At 38.8% G+C, this 20493-nt stretch overlaps 1 protein-coding gene across 3 annotated transcripts in view; it reads left to right on the top strand.

The window, feature by feature from the left end:
• Window positions 1–20493, top strand: part of LOC150075991 (P2R1A-PPP2R2A-interacting phosphatase regulator 1) — a 155149-nt gene that overhangs the window by 55522 nt on the left and 79134 nt on the right. For all 3 annotated transcript variants that reach the window (XM_090387132.1, XM_090387131.1, XM_090387130.1), the window contains exon 3: window positions 4787–4886. In XM_090387132.1, the coding sequence (XP_090243258.1) occupies window positions 4787–4886 (100 nt within the window). The remainder of the gene's footprint in view (window positions 1–4786; window positions 4887–20493) is intronic.

Genomic DNA, 20493 nt, shown 5'->3' with positions numbered 1-20493 from the left:
AACACCGTTACCTATTGTGAAAAAGTCTGTGTTTCCCATGTTGGTTCTCATAGTTCCTTTCTGTTCCTGGTACAGTAGCTTAATCAGCTGAATTATGTGGATTGAAAAACTCATATTAGTTATTGTTTCCCATAGTTAATAAGCTTGATTACATTTATTTCTTATTTTATTATTATTATTATTTGTTTTTATGGATGTACTTTGGATTATGAGCAGCACAACCAAATGTTATGGTGAATTATTATTATTATTAATATCAGCCATACGATGCAAGAAAGCCTGAAGCTTTTATGCTGCACCACCCAAAAAAAAAAAAAATTTCCAAGTTACCCAGGCGCCTCCGTAGCCAGGTGGGAAGGAGCAACAGTGTGTAGCACACGCTTCTTGATTAGACCGGGGTTTGAGCCCGTCACCACCAAATACGGAGGATGTGGAAAGGTCAAGGGAATGACCACCGACTATTCCCAGAGCAATATGGCCTTAGTTGCTAATGCTCCTAAAAACCAAATAACAAACAAACAAACAAACCAAGTTACCCAGAGAGAGAGAGAGAGAGAGAGAGAGAGAGAGTAGAAAAGAATCATCAAGAAAGATGAAAAATGATGTCCAGCTCAGGACCTTGGGTGTGCCAAGCCCGTACTCACCAGATGAGCCCCTTATGAAGAACAACAACTTTCAGCCAGTAACGAATTAACAATGTGATTTTATTATATTGATTAGTTAGTTTTAGTTTATTTACATTTTGTCTGTTATGTTAAGCTGTTCACTGTTTGTAGCATTATATCAATGTGGTTTTCAACTGGGGGTGCCGCAACAACATTCTAGGGGTTTAAGTTACTTAAACTTTTTTTTTTTTTTTTTTTTTTGAAATTTATATATTTATTTCATTATAAAATGGTGTACAGTACAGTCCATTCTGGTTATTTGGGACACATCGGGATTTTGGCCCGATTAAGCGGCTGCCCCAATTATCCGAAGTTTCACGTAAATAGTTAAAAATACAATGTATCCCCCCCCCTACAATTGGTTCACTGTACAATCAAATCACGTTACGACAAACTCAACATAGTAAAGTACCGTTCACTATATGATGTGCAGTAAGCGCCGGTCATTGTGATCACGTTTTTGAATTGAATTTTAATTCTATTAAACAGCGATTCTAATTAATGAAAATAGGAGGAATATTATCCACAGACTATAAAAGCAAAGGTATATTAAGCACAGATTTACCCTTTAGTACCTTACCAATTAAAAAATTAAATGATACGTGACAATCGGAAGAATATACGTGATAATCGGAATAATTAATACGTACTGTGATATGTACATACGAACTAGTTGACATTTCTGTTCACTGACATTTGTGGGTGGAGGGGGTTAAAATTTAAAACAGTAAAAAGATAAGCAATCAATAACAAAGAACACGGCACAAAAATTGCAAGTAACACAATACATGCAAGTGAGAACGGAGTAATGAGTTACAAAGCTTTAAAAATAGGAATGAAGCGAAGATCTTAAAATTAATTTTTTATATGATTGAAGATTTCATGGAATTGTAAACACATTTCACCATAATAACCCACAGAATTCCAGCTGTTGGTATTATCGCAAATTCAGTAAGATCGAGTTTACTGTCCATTTATGATAGATTTCATTAACAGAAAAGCCCAATAAACAGGTGACTGCTAATTGTTTTTATTGTTTTATGGTTGTGACCTCCAGAATTTCGACCGAACCACGTGGTACCGTCAGAGACAATCGTAGGGTAATCTCCAGTGCTGCGGTCTCCTGCCCCGATTAAACGGCATGCTGTCCCAATTAAACGAAGTAAACCTTGGCTATTTTCTCAATTGGTTTCTGTTTTTTAAGATTTGCCCCAAATAAACGGCTGCCCCAATTAACCAGTGGCCCAAATAACCAGAATCCACTGTATTTGTTATACCATATCTTTTTAATTTTGTAGTGATATATATATATAATTGATGTTTATTTATTACCTATATATAAAGAATAAAATTATTATATAAGTATATATAATTTGTATTATGAATTGTAATTTTGTTTATAATTATATCATTATAATAACTATCATAACATATTTTTTAATATTATATACACAGAGAGAATCCAATTATTAAAAGGTTGAAAATCATTGTGTTAGGTATTTCTTTTGGCCCAGGGGTGTCGTGGAAAAATTACTGGGACACTAAGGGCACCATGAACCAAGAAAGTTTGGAAACTCTGCACTGTATAATAGCCCAGGAAGGGATGTCACATGCTTTTATTTACAAAAATTAACTTTAACTGAATATATTTAAATTGACGAATACAGTGGCTGATTTCCCTCTCATAGTTAGGCTTTTATGTTTCCCATGTGAAATTAATGTTTCATCAATATTTTTTTTTTATTGTATCTTTAATTTAAGCAAAGTAGGGGATAAATTGTGAAACTATAGTAATTAGTCTTGGATAAATCCTGTTGTTTATAAAAAAAAAACAGTGTATCATAGATAAATAAATGCAATAGGTGGAGTTTCTCTCTGAGGTACAATTACTTTTGCAGATTTATAGTATGAAATTAGTTTTTTCATTTGGTGGTTTTACATAGTTTTTGTTATATTTGTCTTGGGAAGATATGATCATTCCAGTGGTATAAAGAGATGAGGTACAGACGGACAAAAAAAACTGCATCATCTTAAAAAAAAGTAACATTTGTAGTGAAACGTATAAGATATTATTTGATTACAGTCATTTTGTTTGTCGCAAAGCAAAGGCATTGCATCAGACAGTAATTGCAAGGTATTGCATCAGCTGTTTCTATAAATACGGTGTTGGAAGGGTATACACACTCATTATTGTATACCCTTCCAACACCGTATTTATAGAAATGGCTGAGGTGTAAGCATGGCTCCATATGTTCAGTTGACACCAAGAAAAAAAAGTGTAGCTGTTGCTCTGTCCCAGGAAGGGCTTTCTAAGTGTGCTATCGCTGATATAATATGCTGCCACCAGTCAACAGCATCCCGGGTGCTGAAATTAAAGTGTGAAACTGGTGATGTGAAGAGAAGACCTGGATCAGGCCATGAGAGAGAGAGAGTGACTGCACCTTCCCAAGATCGATATTTGAAATGGCTGTCTTCGTAATTGCCATGCTAGTGCTCCTGATCTAAAACTGGACATTGAGATGGCCTTTGGTGTTGAAACAAGTGCACAAACTATAAAAAGACTGCTTTTGAAATGTGGTCTGTATGCCTATCAGCCGAAGGAAAAGCCTTTGTTGACCCAACAAATGAGGAAGAAGCGACTTTGCTTGGGCTAAAATATGCATGCTTCATGGACAAAAGAGCAATGGACACCATTATCTTTTCTCACTAATCGAAATTCAACTTGCATAGCTCGGATGGGAACCGACATATCAGATGATGAAAATCGGAGGCATACTATCCTGACTGCATAACACCAACTGTAAAGTTCCCCGCCAGTCAGATGGTCATAACTGCAAAGTTCATATGCAAGTTTATTAACAGAATGGCAAATGCAGAAATCTACACTGCTATCTTGGAGGAGCGCCTGAAACCTGTTATTAGGTATCACCACACAGACATCCAAAACTGCATTTTTCAACAGGACCCAGCACCTTGCCACACAGCAAATTTGGTAAGTTTTATGCTATTTAGATTTAATAATGAGTTTGTCTTCTTGTCTCACAAGGCTTAAAACATATTTACACCAAAGTTTTCCTTAGTTTTTCTCCCTTAGGGTGCAGTCATACCTCAGAAATGCTGACTACAGTGTTGGACTGGCCTGGCAACAGTGCAGGTTTGAACCCTATTGAAAATTGCTGGTACATGATGTCATCTAAAATTGCTCAGAAGAAGCCAACAAGTAAGATTCAGCTGCAGGAGAGTATTGTAAGCGTGTGGCACCATGAAATTGGGCAATCATACTTCCAGAAGTTGATTAACTCTATGTCAGATCATTGCAAGGCTGTAATTGCAGCTCAAGGAGGAACAACAAAATATCGAGGACTTATTTTGCTGATTTACAGTACATAATACTATTACATCAACTTGTCATTTCAGTTTGTACACATAAATGCAATAAAATGTATGTTTGGTTGTCATGATTGCCATTTGCATGATTTCTCATATTTCCATTAATTACACATTTTATCCTTTGGGAAGTTATTAATGGAATTAGGTATATCATGTGGAGTCTTTTTATTGAATTTCATCCACAGAGATATATATCCCATCTAACAAATGCATTTCGAACGTTTCTGCATTTCGAATGCAGCGCAAAACACATTATTTGCAAAATTCACAAGTGATACTGTTTTTTTGTCTTCCACTGTATATCAGGGTTGCATGATATACAATGCTGATATACGTTAAAAAAGTTATGGTATTTTGGAACAGTGTCCTGAAACTGCACTGTTTCAATTAAACATGCAACAAGTTATGCTTTTTTTTTTTGCAATGACTTTTGATTGTTATGTTAGTGTGGACAGCTAATTAACAGCTGTAACTATTATAACTTTTTTTAGCCAACTTTTAATGTGAATGTAGACAGAGAACAGATATTATCTTGTTGGCATTTCTAGAATTTGGAGAGAGGTGCACAACAGAATTTACTGAAGTGGCAGCGAAATTTCAGAATCATGTTTAAAATATGCAAATTATAGTTTTTAGGCACCTCAATTTTTATTATTATTAAACTTTAATTTTGGTCACAGTCTTCTACCATTCACCTCTACCATATATCTTGTTTTATTTACTTATTTCAGAGAAAGCCCTGCACCCACTTCTCCACTGTTGTTAAGCATTCCTCGTACTAGACGTTTTAGTGCCAGTTTTAGTCCCACTCATTCCCCACAGTCTCCATCCGTGAGTAACAAATTTAATAAACTAATTAAATATTCATGTGATAAAGTGTCTTTTATTAAATTTTATTACCTATTAGTATTTCCACATAATTTCTGTCATTCTGGCGGTGTCTCCGTAGCCAGGTGGGCAGGAGCAGCAGTGCGTAGCACACACTTCTTGATTAGACCGGGGTTCAAGCCCGTCACCACCAAATACGGAGGGTGTGGAAAGGTCAGGGAATGACTACCGCATATCCCGGAACAATATGGCCTTAGTTGCTAATGCTCCTGAAAACCAAATAACAACCGTCATTCTGGCAATGTTTTTTGTGGAACAAATAAACACTTAAAATATCAATGAAGAATGCTGAATTCTATTCACAATAGTAGCCCAGGATCCCGGACCCCTATTGCTTCCAGAGTGCCCCACTGGTTTAACAGTTGTCACTGCAAAGTTCTGCGATCAGTATGTATTTGTTTTGTGTGGTAACCTTCAGTTTGTGATATATATTTACTGTGTATATCTATTGTAACAGTGCGATATTAGGATTCTGTGAAAATCCTAGCTGTCATTGGCTGGTGTAAATTATATTGCAATCACTGGAAACTTTGCTGTAACTTCCTGAAGTAGCATGTTTCCCAATATTAGTAAATTCATGCTATGTTATGATTGAGCAATTCATTTAAACTCAGATATATATCTGTCATTGGTTATTCCTAATCACATATTATAGTTACTATCATTCATAGATAACATCACATAAATTTTAATGTAAGCAAGCAAGGTAAGGCTTGGAATGTGGTGCTCAGGCAACTTTCCCTTGGCTTCTGCATTGAGAGACATGAAAGGTTTTCTTAGATGATGGTATACTATAATATCAGAACTTGCAATTTAGAAATGTATGTGCAGTTAAGTTTCTGAAATGATTTCCGATATTACTTTCTGATTGATATTTGAAAATGTGCTGCTTGGGTATACTACAGTCAAGTTCATATCAGTTTTTATAATTTATAACATTTATCGCATCTCCCCATCTCTTCTATCATGCATAGGTCATCTTTTGAGATTGTGATTTGCATCATGGCAAGACCTGTTATTCCTTACATTTTGAGGATACAACTTTAAAATGGTTTTTTGCAGACTGGCCGCTAGATAGTCCAGTGGACCGAGCCTGTTGGTAACTCTAGAAAGGATCAGCTAGTGTACAGTGTTTTTGCCTCTACTCTGCTAACTAGTGACTGGAGAGAGAGAGTCCAAGTAATGTGTATGTGGCGTTGTTCACTGTCAAGGAGCTAAGTATATTCTTTCTGTGTGTGTGTGTGTGCGTGTGTGTGTGTGTGTGTGTGTGTGTGTGTGTGTGTGTGTGTGTGTTTAAGATCCAAAAATTTCATCGATTCATACATGTTCACTCCTCCACCCCCACCAACTTGAGTCTAATTGTAACCCACATGTGTACTAGTCAGACTAATGGAACAAATTTATGAAAAGATCTGAAGCTCCCAAAAACTTTCTAATTTATTTCACAAATATGTGTTCTCAGTTCCAATCACAATGGTGTCCATTTTTTTTTTTTTTTTTTTTTTTTTTTTTTATGTAAACACCAAACACGAGAGGTATTAGAACCTTTAGTACTGTGCTTGGGTTGAAGGCTGAGAAGACGAAAGAAGATATTTATTGACATTGGACTTGAACTTCTGTAGACTGTAATTTTAAGGAAATACATATGAAGGAAGGTTGTTCCAGAAAATGGCAGTTGAATGAATAAACGAGGAAGATGAAAAGTTGGTTCTGTGAGTTTGAAGTTGGACAGTAAATGGATGTTGGCTGGTGGCGGCACATGTTCGGACTGTTTTGAAAGAGAGAGAGGAAATTATTGAAGCCAATTCAGAAGAACAGTGCCCATGGAAGTATTTGTAGAAGAGGCATGCAGCAGAAACAGTACGTCTATGAGACAGTGAGTGGAGAGACTCTGTTAGAGATGAATCATTAATTAACCTAACTGCCCTCTTCTGAATGGAATCAAGAAGCCTGAGAGAGGTTTTGGGGGCACCACCCCAGATGTGAGAACAATATTCCATGGTAGGGCGGATTTGCGATTTATACTGAGTGAGCAGCTGTTTGGAAGAAAAGTAATGGCGAGAGCGAAAGAGAAAACCAAGTTTTTTAGATACAGAGGAAGCAATATTTGTAATTTGCTTGTGCCAGGAGAGATTAGAAGTCAGGGTAATCCCCAAAAAGAAATATATCATTTTGCCTAGAATCGGAGTGTCACCAAAGATAAGCATAGGAGCAGAAGAATCCTTTTTGCGAGATATAAGACAAGACTGGGTTTTAGAAGGGTTTAAATCAACTAAATTCTCTTTGCCCCACTGGAGAATTACCTGAAGATCGGCATTTAAGGAATTGGTAGCAGATTTTCGAGAAGTTGAAGCTGATTGAGTGGGACAAAGTTTCTCAAAATGGAAAGTGGAATGCAATGTGCTATCATCGGCAAAACTATGGATAGGATTTCCAGTCAATGGAACAAGGTCATTAATATACAAGAGGAAAAGAGTGGGTGAAAGAACTGAACCTTGGGGGACACCGGCATTAGTGGAGAAGTTAGAAGACAGAGAGCCATCTACCATCACCCTCAGTGAGCGATCAGAGAGAAAACTGGATAACCAATTACTAAAAACAGTTGGCAAACCATAAGATGGAAGCTTGTTTAGAAGACCTTTATGCCAAATACGATTGAAAGCCTTTGAGATGTCAAGAGCAACCACTTGTGTTTCACCAAACCTTTCCATTGAATTATAACATAAGCCAGAATATCACCAGTGGATCGACACTGACGGAATCCATACTGGCGATCGTTGATCATACGGAAGGTTTCTAGGTGGTTTAAGAGTTGGCGGTTAATTGATTTCTCCATTACTTTAGAAAGAGTAGAAGTAATTGCAATGGGACGATAATTGGATGGGAGAGATTTGTCACCCTTTTTAGGAATTGGCTGGATATGAGCAAATTTCCAAGCAGAAGGAAAAACACCTTTGGAATAAGAAAGTGAAAAAAGGCGGCAAAGAATAGGAGTGTTCAGGAGCACAGGTTTTGAGAACAAGTGGAGAAATACCATTGGGATCTGGAACTTTCTTACCTTCAAGATTCATTAAAATGCTTCTGACATCCTTTTGACCAGGTGGGAAGGAGCAGCAGTGCGTAGCATACGCTTCTTGATTAGACCGGGGTTCGAGCCCGTCACCACCAAATACGAAGGATGCGGAAAGGTCAGGGAATGACCACCGCATATCCCGGAGCAATATGGCCTTAGTTGCTAATGCTCCTAAAAACAAAATAACAAACAAACATCCTTTTGACGGAAGACTACAGGAGGCATTGAATGGAGCGTGTTGGGAATGGCGGGAGGTGCTTTACCAAGATCATTAATGCATGAGTTGGAAGAAAAATGGGATGCTAGCAGGTCAGCTTTATCCTTGGCTGAAGTGAACAGAACCATCTGGTTTGGACAGAGGTGGGAGCAGAGATGTGCAAAAGTTGCGGCCAATAGCTTTGGCAAGGGACCAGAATGCTCAGCTACCATTAGAGCAAGAAGCAAGTTTTTTACTCTTAGCCTGTTCAAACTCTAGTTTGGACTGATTAATAACTGCTTTACAATTGTTGCGAGCTTTGGTTTAGGTAGAAAATGAAACTGAAGAATTCGAAACAAGTCAATTACGATATGCAACATTCTTCATTTGAACAGCCTTAGCACATTTATTGGAAAACCAAGGTTTAGATAACGGACGAGATTTTAAGGTGGAGTGTGGTATAAAGGATTCCATTCCTGCAAGAATAATTTCACTGACACGATCTGAGCAAACGTTGACATCAGAAGTTTTGAAACAGTAATCCGAACAAGGAAAAGAAGAAAAGAACTCTCGCAGGTCATCCCATTTTGCATTCTTGTAATGCCAAACAACACGAGGTTGGGAATAGCCATGAGATAAAGGTTCCATTGGAGAAGGGACAATCACCAAGTTGTGATCTGAAGTGCCTAAAGGACCTCTCATTTCGACCGTATACTTAGAAGGGTTGTTTGTGAGAAAAAGATCAAGCGTATTGGCTGTATGATTAGGATTGTCTGGTATTCTTGTATGTAGATGAACAATCTGTGGCAAAAGCCTCAGCATCTCAACCAGCTGGGTCGGTGTGACTAGAAAACGGAAGCCAGCTGGAGTTGTGAACATTAAAATCACTAAGGAAAATTACCTCACTGTTACGAAAGTTGGACTGGAGAAAGTCAAGTTGCAAAGAGAGGAAGTCAAAGAGCTCCAGGTGATTAGTGGAATTGGGAGAATGGTAGAGACAACAGATGAATTTGACACAATGAGGTAGAGAGATTTTAAAGCCAGAGAAGATCAAAGAGAGGAGATTCCAAATTGCCAAGTCTCTGACAGGGAATATCAGAACAGACATGTGCACATGTACCACCTTTGAGGCGAAAGGAATCATACAGCAAATAATTTGGGCATCTGAGATGAGCAGTAGTTGAATCAACCGATAACTGAGATTCTGTCAGAAAAGTACATGGGGTTTGGCAGACTGCAAGTGGAAATGGACATCGTTGAGATTAGAATTGAGATCACGTATATTTGTGAAATGAATTAGGAAGTGCTTGGGAGGTTTAGATCTTTTCGCAGATAAGCTTGCTCTATTAGTTTGACAATTCATGGTGTATTCAGTAGTAAGAAAAAGTGGGTGGGACATGTATGAAGTAATGAATTTTTGGATATGGCGTACACATGGTAAGAATATACCCAGATCCTTGACATAACATGGCCTTGATAATGCTTCCCGCATACACACTACTCGGACTCCATCCAGTCACTATCTGGCAGAGTAGAGGTAGCAAGATTATACACTAGCTGATCCGGAAGCCTCCTAGAGAGTTACCAATAGGTTCGGTCCGGTGTACTAACTAGCAGCCGGCCTGCAAACACCGGTTTAGAGCTGTACCCTCGAAATGTAAGGAATATTGGATCTCGCTACGATGTTCATCATAACCTCAAAAGTCATCAATCATACTGCATGATGGAAGAGATAGGGAAGGGTTGACCAGAACTTAGCTCTAGAGACTAAACATGGGTTCCACCACTTCAAGCCTCCAATAAGCAATGTGGTGGTATCGCACCAGTTGATGAGTCATCTATCAGCTAGTACTGCCTGGTAACGTAGAGGGGCAGTGTTCCTCCATGTGGTGTGGGTGCCACGCCTTGACCCCTGCTTACGTTGGTTCACACCTGGGTGGTCACCCACCATGTACTTGTGCATGGAGGTTATACCCAGGCATTTCCACCTACAATCTGATAAGCCCCACTTACTTTTTCTAACAGACTGAATTATTGGTTGCTTCAACCACCACAATGTATCTCACTTTCCTTAATTACACAGATCAAGTATATTTCCATCGGGAAAACAAGTTATGTGGACTAGACAGATCTTTGAATGCTGATTCTAAATCTTCTTTCAGTTTTTTGTGATGGGACTGATTACATGAACACGATGAAAATTATACCACTGCCACTATACTTATTCAGCCACCCTACATGAATGTAATTATTATTATTTATACATTTATATTTATGTAATTGTTTGAATATATCCATATTTTTGTTATTTCATAATTTAATTATTTGATTATAAATTTTTTCAGGTAAGATCTGGTGAATTACTGAAACACATTTATTGTTATGCTTTGAAAGTGCAAAAATCACTCCAACAAATTCTGCTGTGTGTGTGGCTCTTTCCTTAATCACAGTGGATGCTATCAAGATGGATATTTGGAAAATTTGCTAGTTATACTCTTAGTTATCAGAATAATGCAGGCACCATGTGCCATTTGTACTGCTTGATTGAATGGATTACTTGACTGGTTGAACTAAAGGAAAATATCAATGCTATTTAATATAGTTAGGGAAAGACATTACCTGGTTGTTTTCCATTAAGATTATTACTGTATTTAATATCACTCTTATACCACGTGAAATTAATAATATAGTTTATTAGGCTATTCGCCTAAACTACTATACATTAAGGTAATGTTTCAGGTATCTTACCAATACCCATCATCAGACCATGCTGCTGACAGACTCCTCTTGTCGATGCTCCCAGAAACCTGATGTGTATCAGTAATAATCTTAATCAGTGCTATTTGCCATACCCACGATATGGGGTGAGTCAAAGGACCACGATGATGATTATTACTTTTGTAATATGAATGTAACTGAATCCTCAGCATAAGATTGTTTATCCAAACCTGGATTCAGCAATGAGACTTTCATGATGATAGTATGCCAATTCCAATGCCTCTACAGCATGGACTATAATCATTAGAAGAGACATTGAAGCTTCAGCTGTTTACCGGAGATGAATTGAATGACCTCGTTGGAGATATTGCACTCTCTAGAGATATAGCTGAATTTCTTGCCTTGAAATTAAAGCAGAAACATTTTAAGAACATTAAAGTGTCTCACCATCAAAAATTTAAACAAGTTTTGGTGACATTCTTTATGGTCTGCTCTGCTACTTCCATGTTATTTGAATAGTGCCTCTTCATTGACTCCCCACAGAGAAGTTTGAAAGCTCTTCTACTACAGAACAGGAACTTACAAAGCCAAGCCATCCACTACTCACTCCATTCATAAAGGGGACATGCAATGACGTGAAGGTACTACCCGAAGCAGTTCAATACAGCACTCATCAGTGGAACATTTGTGGTGATTTATCATTGGTATGTTAATGGGCATGCAAGAAAGGGTTCACAAAATATTGTTTTTTCTTATGCCTGTGGGTCAGCTGTTCTACTGTAGACTATTACGTAGACACGAACAGCCTCAAACAAGTATGTATAAGCCACAAATGTGTAGTCTACGGTATGTTCTGTTAGTGAATCTAGTGAAGAGTTTCCTTTCATTTCTCTGCATTAAACTTGCCTAATGAAAAGTATTATGAAAGTGACATTATGATGAATTCAAGAGTTTCATTACTTAACCTGGCAGTCATCACAACCCAGTTAATCTTTTTAGTATATTGTAGACTTACTGGTGACCCATTAAATATGGAGAATAATCAACTAGCATTTGAAGACATCAATGTGCTACAAAGGCACTAATGCATCTAACAGCAATCCACCTTTGTGATAAGTTTGAACTCTTCACAACATTAATAAGGAAAGCTGTGGTAGGCTTTAGAAGTGTATATTAGTATTAGTAGTAGCATTTAATGCAAGAAAGCAAGATTATACAGTATCAGCCAAAAAAAAAAAGAAAAAAAAACACTTGCCCATATCATCTGTCCACCTCTCTAAAAATTTATTAATTTACTCAAATTGCCCATCTCTACAACACAACACTAAATGATAGTTCCCACAATCAACTGGGAACTATCATTTAGTGTTGTGTTGTAGAGATGCTGGCTGAAAGCAAATTTTTGCACATTCTCCTGCAACCGTCCTTCCTCAAATGACCACTCATCAGAAAAGTCAACAGGACAATGTTCCTGAGAACTATTTGAGCTAAATATAATGAAAATATTAAAGGATATAAAATTGAAACCTTTGGTATCTGGGGTTGGACAAAAAAAAAAAAGGTCCATATATGTGTATATAAGGTTCTGAAGGGATCAATAAAATTAATGGGGCAGGTAAACACCGAGGGCTCACATCTGGTGAGTATGGGCTTGGCACACCTGAGCTGGATATCATTGATTCCCTTCTACTTTTGACACTCTCTCTCTCTCTCTCTCTCTCGAGAACTTTTTTTTTCCCCTGGTGCAGCATAAGCCTCAGGCTTCCTTGGCTATTAATAATAATAATAATAATAGTATCTTAGACATTAATAGAAGGCTTGGACTATTGAAGTTTGCTTTCAGGCAGTGTGCTATAGATTGTTTGAATAAATTACCTGCCAAGTTGGGAATTTATGTAAAGTTCAAGGAAGATTTGAATGTCATTTTTTGGGGATGTGGAAAGTGTGAATGTGTTGGGGTTTATATTATTATTTGGCAGATGCAGAAAAATTCCTCTTCCCCACATTTTCTAATACTAATCAGTGATGCAAATTGAAGTTGAAAAGACTATTGGGCACATATTAAAGTTCACACTGACCCAATTCAAGATATTTTAATATTTAAATTTAAGGAGGAACAATGAACAGTATGTTCCTGCAGGGTTATTAAAGGGCCATGTCACAAGTGAATACTGCATGGCTGTAGCTGGATTGACTGCTCTATTTAGACCATAGAATTAGCTATTTCCATTCATCTGAGATAACTGTAAAAATAGAGACGGTAATTGTCTGTGGACAGAATTGTTGTTGTTTGTTGTTGTTTTTTTGGTTTTTAGGAGCATTAGCAACTAAGGCCATATTGCTCCGGGGATATGCAGTGGTAATTCCCTGCCCTTTCCGCATCCTCCGTATTTGGTGGGCACGGGCTCGAACCCCGGTCTAATCAAGAAGTGTGTGCTACGCACTACTGCTCCTGCCCACCTGGCTACGAAGGCGCCAGTGTGGACAGAATGAAATACCACATATGAGTTAATGATATGAATTTGCAGCTATGGTAATTTCATCTCAACATGTTTTGTAAATCAGTTGTTCCTGAAAATAGATTAAAATAATCATGGCAAGAGCTTTCCCGTTTTCGTAGAAAGAAGTCTGCACAAATCTGAATAGAGAATTAATAAGTGTGTGTGTGTGTGTGTGTGTGTGTGTGTGTGTGTGTGTGTGTGTGTGTGTGTGTGTACGTAGAAACATGCGGCAATCATTTAATTGTGACCTCCTATCTAATACCGTTATGGGCCACGATTTTCATGGATAACTGCTGCTGTTTGCCTAAGCATTGACTCCACTAGGTGTCTGAAGATGTCCAGAGGGGTCATGCTGCATGTGAGGTTTTCCACATTATCGGAATAGATGATAGTTGCTTGTCAATATACCTCATTTCTGTTCCAAAACATCCACAGGTGTTAATTGGATTGAGGTCTGGCAAATTTGGAGGCCAATCAAGATGGGTAATATCTTCATTGTGTTTCTTGAACCACTTTTGTACAGTGCGGGTCTGATGACATAGTACATAATCATCATGGAAGGTGCTGTTTCTCTCCAGGAAAAAAATCCAATATGGCAAAGTGCACATGGTCGTCTAAAAGCTGCTCGTAGACCTCACTGTAAAACTTTGGTCCATATACACCAGCGGTTCTAGTTCTTGCCAGCAAAACATGCCCTATATTAAGAAACCACCATCTGCCTGGATAGATGGCTACATGCAGGGTGGGTCCACTGACTCATGATGCTTGTGCCACACAAAGTCTTCCCTCATCACGCTGCACCAGGTATTTGGACTTGTCCTAACAGCACACTCATTTCCAGGCCTCCAGTATTCAACCAACATGTTGTTGACACCACAGCATTCGCCATTGACAATGATTAGTGGTGGGGAGAGGGAGTAACTTGGGTTGTCTGCTTTTGAATCCCATATTAGCATTTAGCATTAGCATTAGTAGAGGCATATGATGCAAGAAAGCAAGCTTATTCAGCATCAGCCAAAAAAAAAAAAAAAAAACCAACCACTACTCCCATTTCACCCCTCCGTTCGTTTGAAATACCTGTCCAGCTGAGCCTTAAATTTGTTTAGGCTATCAACTTCAACAACAAGCGATGGGAGTCTATTCCACAAACCAACCGCCCGCTGGATAAAGGCAAATTTCCGCACATCTATCCGACATCCGTCCTTCCTCAATTTGAATTTATGCCCTCTCAGGTGATTATTCTGAGCAAGAGGAAGAATCCCATCAGCATTGAGCATGCTCAAGCCATTCAAAGCCTTATACACCTCTATCAGATCACCTCGCCGATGCCTAGTCTCCAGGCTCTGTAATTTGCAAAACTTAAGCCTTTCTTCGTAAGAGCAACCCTTTGTTCCATTCACTAATCTTGTTGCCCTTCTCTGTACTCGTTCCAGCAGCTCTACATCCTTCTTGAAATGAGGCCTCCAGACCTGTATACAGTACTCAAGGTGTGGCCTGACCAATGCCTTATACAAGGGAATAATCACATCCCTGTCCCTGCTAGAAAAATTCCTGTATATCATTGACAAGACACCATGAGCTACTCTTGCAGCTCGTCTGCACTGCTCAGAGAACTTCATATCTGCCTGCACAATTACCCCCAAGTCCTTTTCATTCTCTACAACTGTCAGCGTAGTACCACAGAGTTGATACGGTGATCTGGGGTTACTGTTTCCCATATGTAGTACTTTACATTTGTCAATGTTAAACTTCATTTGCCACCTCTCAGCCCATCTGCTCAACCTTTCCAGATCCTGTTGCAGCAGCATAGTATCAGTAGTGTCCTTAACAACCCTGCCAACCTTGGTATCATCTGCAAACTTGGACATTAAGCCTGATACACCATCATCAATATCATTTATAAATACAGAAAACAACAATGGACCCAACACTGAACCCTGAGGATCTCCACTAATAACATTAGTCCACGTTGAGCAGTGTCCATTGATTACCACTCTCTGTCTTCTGCCACTCAACCATCCGTTTATCCATAGCAGCAATTTGCCTCCAATGCCACACTTCTCCAATTTGTGCAGCAGTCTTCCATGCGCAACAGTATCAAAAGCCTTTCTAAGATCCAAATATATAATATCAAAGTTATTCCCTGCATCCAGTTCTTTTGTGACTACATCATAGTATCCAATCAAATTGGTCAGACAAGACCTGCCCTTAACAAAACCATGCTGTGTTTAACCAGTGTCTCCATTAATTTTCCTGGAACCGAAGTTAAACTAACAGGTCTATAATTACTTGTGTCAGCCTTTGATCCTCCTTTGTGAATTGGGGTTACATTTGCACATCTCAAGTCCATGGGTACCTCCCCTGAGTCCAAAGAAGCTCTCATAATTATGGCTAGGGGTTTGCTTACTTCCTTTGCTGCCTCCTTTAATATAACTGGATAGATCCCATCCACCCCGGGTGCCTTTTTTATGTTTATCCTCAACAATTTCTGCTCCACTTTCCTCTCAGTTATTAGAAAATCATCTAGCTCACTGCCAATGTTTACTTCACCTACGACATTCCCCTTCCTGAATAACTCCTCATGTGTGAATGTAGATGCAAAATACTTGTTTAGATTGTTAGCCACCTGAGCTGGATCCTCAACTGGTGAACCATCAACACCCAGTGGACCAATCTGATTCATCCCTTTCCTTCTTTAGTTTAAATAGGTAAAGAACTCTTTTCTGTTTTTCTTTGCATCCTTTGCCAAGGATTTCTCATAATCTGCCTTTGCCTGCCTAATCTCCTTTGTGACTTGGTTACAGACCAACTTATATCTATCATAGGCTTCCATGTCACCCATTAATTTGTATGTATCCCATGCATTTTTCTTCTCTGCCATATGTCTCATTAGTTCATCTGACAACCATTTAGGCCTGAACCTTGAACAATATTTCTTGGTTGGTATGTAAAGCCTGGTAGCTTCCAAGATTAGTTCCTTGAATGCTTCCCATTTTGAATTTGCTGTTGGTAACATCATCAGTTGGTCCCACTGTATAGAATTTAAATACTGTCTCAGACCATCATAGTCGCCTTTACGAAAGCAAAAACCCTTCCCTTTACCTCTGATGGTAGTTACCTCCTTGAGTAAATCCCACTTCAGCACACTGTGATCACTGCCACCCAGTGGTTCCTTTATCTTCAGATTCCTAATGCATGAAGAATCACTACTGATAATCAAATCAAGAGTATTACTCCCTCTAGTTGCCTCCCGAACATGCTGGTGTAGAAAACAATCATCCAATAAATCCACAAAAGCCTTGCTAGTGTGCGAGTGACCAACCCACAAATTCCAGTCAATATCTGGGAAATTAAAATCCCCCATTATAAGACTCTCTGATTTACTGGCCCATTCTATTTCCCTGTACAGTATCTTATTATACTCCTCAGAGTCATTAGGCCTATAGCACACTCCTACTGTCAATTTTGATTTACCTATGCTTATGTCACACCAAACTGACTCGACACTGCCCTGTCCATCAGTGTCGACTGGCTTCACTTCCTTGGATTTTATGTGTTTTTTAACTAATAGCATAACCCCTCCTCCTCTCCTGTCCTGTCTATCTTTTCTATACACATTGTACTCCCCAAATTCCAGTTCTGCATTCCTTATATCTGTGTGACACCACGTCTCTGATATCCCAACAATATCTGCCTTTGATGTTTTGAGCAATACCTCAAATTCATCAAATTTATTTACTAAACTCCTAGCATTGGTGTACACGCAAGTATACATGCACCTGTTTCTATTCTTAGCTACCCTAACACAACCCATGTGTTTACTTGTACCGCAGTGACTTCCAGCAGTCTCTGAAATATCCTGCATCTTGTTTTTCAGGCTTCTGCTCATTCCAATAGAAGCAGTGCAAGAATCTCTTTCACCTCTGCCAGTGGCTACTGTTAACCCATTAGTCTTTGTCTCCCCCCAAGCTAGCAGTTTTCCGACCCACCTAACACTGCGATAGCATCAGCAAATATTCTTGCACCCTTTCTATTTAAGTGTATCCCATCCCTGTAGAAGCAATCTCTCCTGTTAACAAGTACATTCCAGGCTGAAAAAAATTCTACCCCTTGAGCCTTGCACAATCTTTCCAGGGCCGAATTGATCGACAAGGCTCTCATCATCAAACTGAGACATGATATGTCTCGGTTTGTGGTGCATCATTTGGAATCTTTTCTTGCGTTACTCATATTGTATTGCAATGTCATCGGTTGTAGAGTGACCTGATTTTGAGCCCATGCAATGCCTTGCACTCCACCCTTCACTCACTACGAACATCCACCTTGCATAATCATTTACAGTTCTGTCAATGGGAGATGGTTAGTATTAGTAGAGACGTATGATACCATAAACCAAGCTTATATAGCATCAGTCAAAAAAAAAAAAAAAACCCTTTCTGTTTCATTCATCCATTCACTCCATTATTTAAGCTGTCAACTTCCACAATGACAAATGGAAGTTTGTTCCAGTAATCAACCACCTGCTGGTCGAATGCAAAGTTCCACACATCTATTCTATAACTATCTTTGCCCAATTTGAAATTATGTCCCCTTAGCTGCGGAATCTGAGCAAGAGGAAAAAAAAAAATCCCATCAGCATTGAGCTCGTGCTCAAACAATTTAAGGCCTTATGTACCTCAATCTGATCACCTGACAGTTCCTAGTCTCCAGATGCTGAAATTTCCAGACTTTCAGCCTATCTTGGTAACAGCAAGATAGGCTGAAAGTCTTTTGTTCCACTCACTAATCTCGTTGGCCTCCTTTGTACTCTTTCTACTGGCTCAACATCTTTCCTAAAATAGGTGGTAGATGACTTTCATCAACAGGTGAAATACCACCACTTTGCTTATTGGAAGCTTGAAGTGGCGAAACCCATGTTTAGTCTCTAGAGCCAAGTTTCCGGCATCCCCCTCCCCCCATACTTCTCCTTCAACCCATACATGGTACTAAGTACTATAGGTTTTGATACCTTTTGTGTTTGGGGTTTTCATAAAAAAAAAAAAAAAAAAAAGACCTATATGCAGCACTCAAGTTGTGGCTTGACCATTGCCTTATACAAGGGGATAATCACCTCCTTATTCCCTGCTAGCAAAATTCCTATATATCATTGCCAAGATCCCATGAGCTACTCTTGCAGCCTGCCTGCATTCTCAGAAAACTTCATATCTAACTGCACACTTACCTGAAGGTCTTTTTCATTCTCCACTACCTTGAATGTAGTAACGCACAGTTGGTATGTTCCTCTGAGGCTACTGCTACCCATATGCAATACTTTGCCTTTGTCAATGTTAAGCTTCAGCTGCCACTTCTCAACCTATCTCCTCTACTTTTCTAGATCCTGTTGCAGTAGCGAACCATCCTTACTCTTATTAACAACTCTACCAACCTTCGTATCATCTGCAAACTTGAACATAAGCCTGATATACCTTCATCAGTGATATATCATTGATGACTTATTTCAATATTGATATATTGACAATTGATAATTGGTATATCAATATTGACAACATTGACATGATAGGAGGGTGTATATGATGAGAGCCTTGTCAGTCAGTTTGCCCCTAGAGGGATTATTCAAGGCTTAAAGGGCTAGAATTTTTTAAAATGTGGTCTGTGCTTGTTAACAGGAGAGACTGCTTCTACAGAGAATGGGATACATTTAAATAGAAAGGCTGCAAGAGTGGTTGCTAATGCTATCGAGGCAGCGTTAGGTGGGTCGGAAAACTGCTAGCTTGTGGGGATTTACAGACTAAAAGGTTAAGAGTACCCACAGGCAGAGGTGAAAGTGATTCCTGCACTACTTCTATTAGAATGAGCAGAGGCCTGGAGAAAAGGGGGGGTGAGGGTTTCAGAGACTGATGGCAGTCATCATGAATAAAATAAATACATGGGATGTGTGAGGGTAACTAAAGAATAAGAATAGGTGCATGACTACTTGCATGTACAGCAATGCTAGAAGTATAGTAAATAAATTTGAAGTTTTGGTCATGACATCAAAGGTGGATATTGTTTGGATATCAGAGACATGGTGTCACACAGATATTAGGAATGCAGTTTTGGAATTTGGGGAGTACAATGTGTAGAGAAAGGATAGAAAGGGAGGAGGGGTTATGCTGTTAATTAAGAAAAACAAAATCAAAGGAGGTGCATCCAGTTGACATAATGGACAGTGCAATGTTGAGTCAATTTGGTGTGATATAAGAGTAGGAGTGTGTTATAGGCTTAATGACTCAAATGAGTATAACAAACAGTTGTACAGAGAAATAGTGTGCTAGTAAATCAAAATATTTTACAATGGGGGATTTTAACTTCCCAGATATTAATTGGAACTTTTGGTTGGTCACTCGCACACTAGCAAGACTTCTGTGGATTTATTGGATGATTGTTTTCTTTAGCAGCATATTCCAGAGGAAATCAGAGAGGGTAATACTCTTGATCTAATTATCAGCAGTGATCATTTGTGTATTAAGAATTTGCAGATAAAGGAACCACTAGGTGGCAGTGATCAGTGTAGTGATGTGGGATTTACTTAAAGATATAATTGCCATCAGGGATAAAGAAAGAGTTTTTGCTGTTGTTGTTGTTTGTTTTTTAGGAGCATTAGCAACTAAGGTCATATTGCTCTGGGGATGTGCGGTGGTCATTCCCTGACCTTTCCACTTCCTCTGTATTTGGTGGAGGGGTTAGATTAGACCGAGATTCGGGCTCGAATCTCGGTCTAATCAAGAAGCATATGCTACGCACTGCTGCTCCTGCCCACCTGTCTACGGAGGCGCCACAGTTTTTGTTTCTGTAAAGGTGACTACCAGTGGTCTCAGACAGTTTTTAAATTCTGTACAGTGGGGCCAACTGATGATGTTACCTACAGCAAATTCTAAGTGATTAAACATGGAAGCCACTAGATTTTTCATACCTATTAAGAAACACTGTTCAAGGTTTAGGCCTAAATGGTTGTCAAATGAACTAATGAGACTTGTGGCAGAGAAGAAAATTGCATAGGATACATATAAATTATCAGGCAAC

Source organism: Mastigoproctus giganteus, chromosome 13, assembly GCF_048544385.1.
Source record: "Mastigoproctus giganteus isolate SK-2022 chromosome 13, ASM4854438v1, whole genome shotgun sequence".
Taxonomy (NCBI): domain Eukaryota; kingdom Metazoa; phylum Arthropoda; class Arachnida; order Uropygi; family Thelyphonidae; genus Mastigoproctus; species Mastigoproctus giganteus.
The sequence above is the reverse complement of the archived record's forward strand: the minus strand, read 5'-3'. Positions and strand labels throughout refer to the sequence as shown.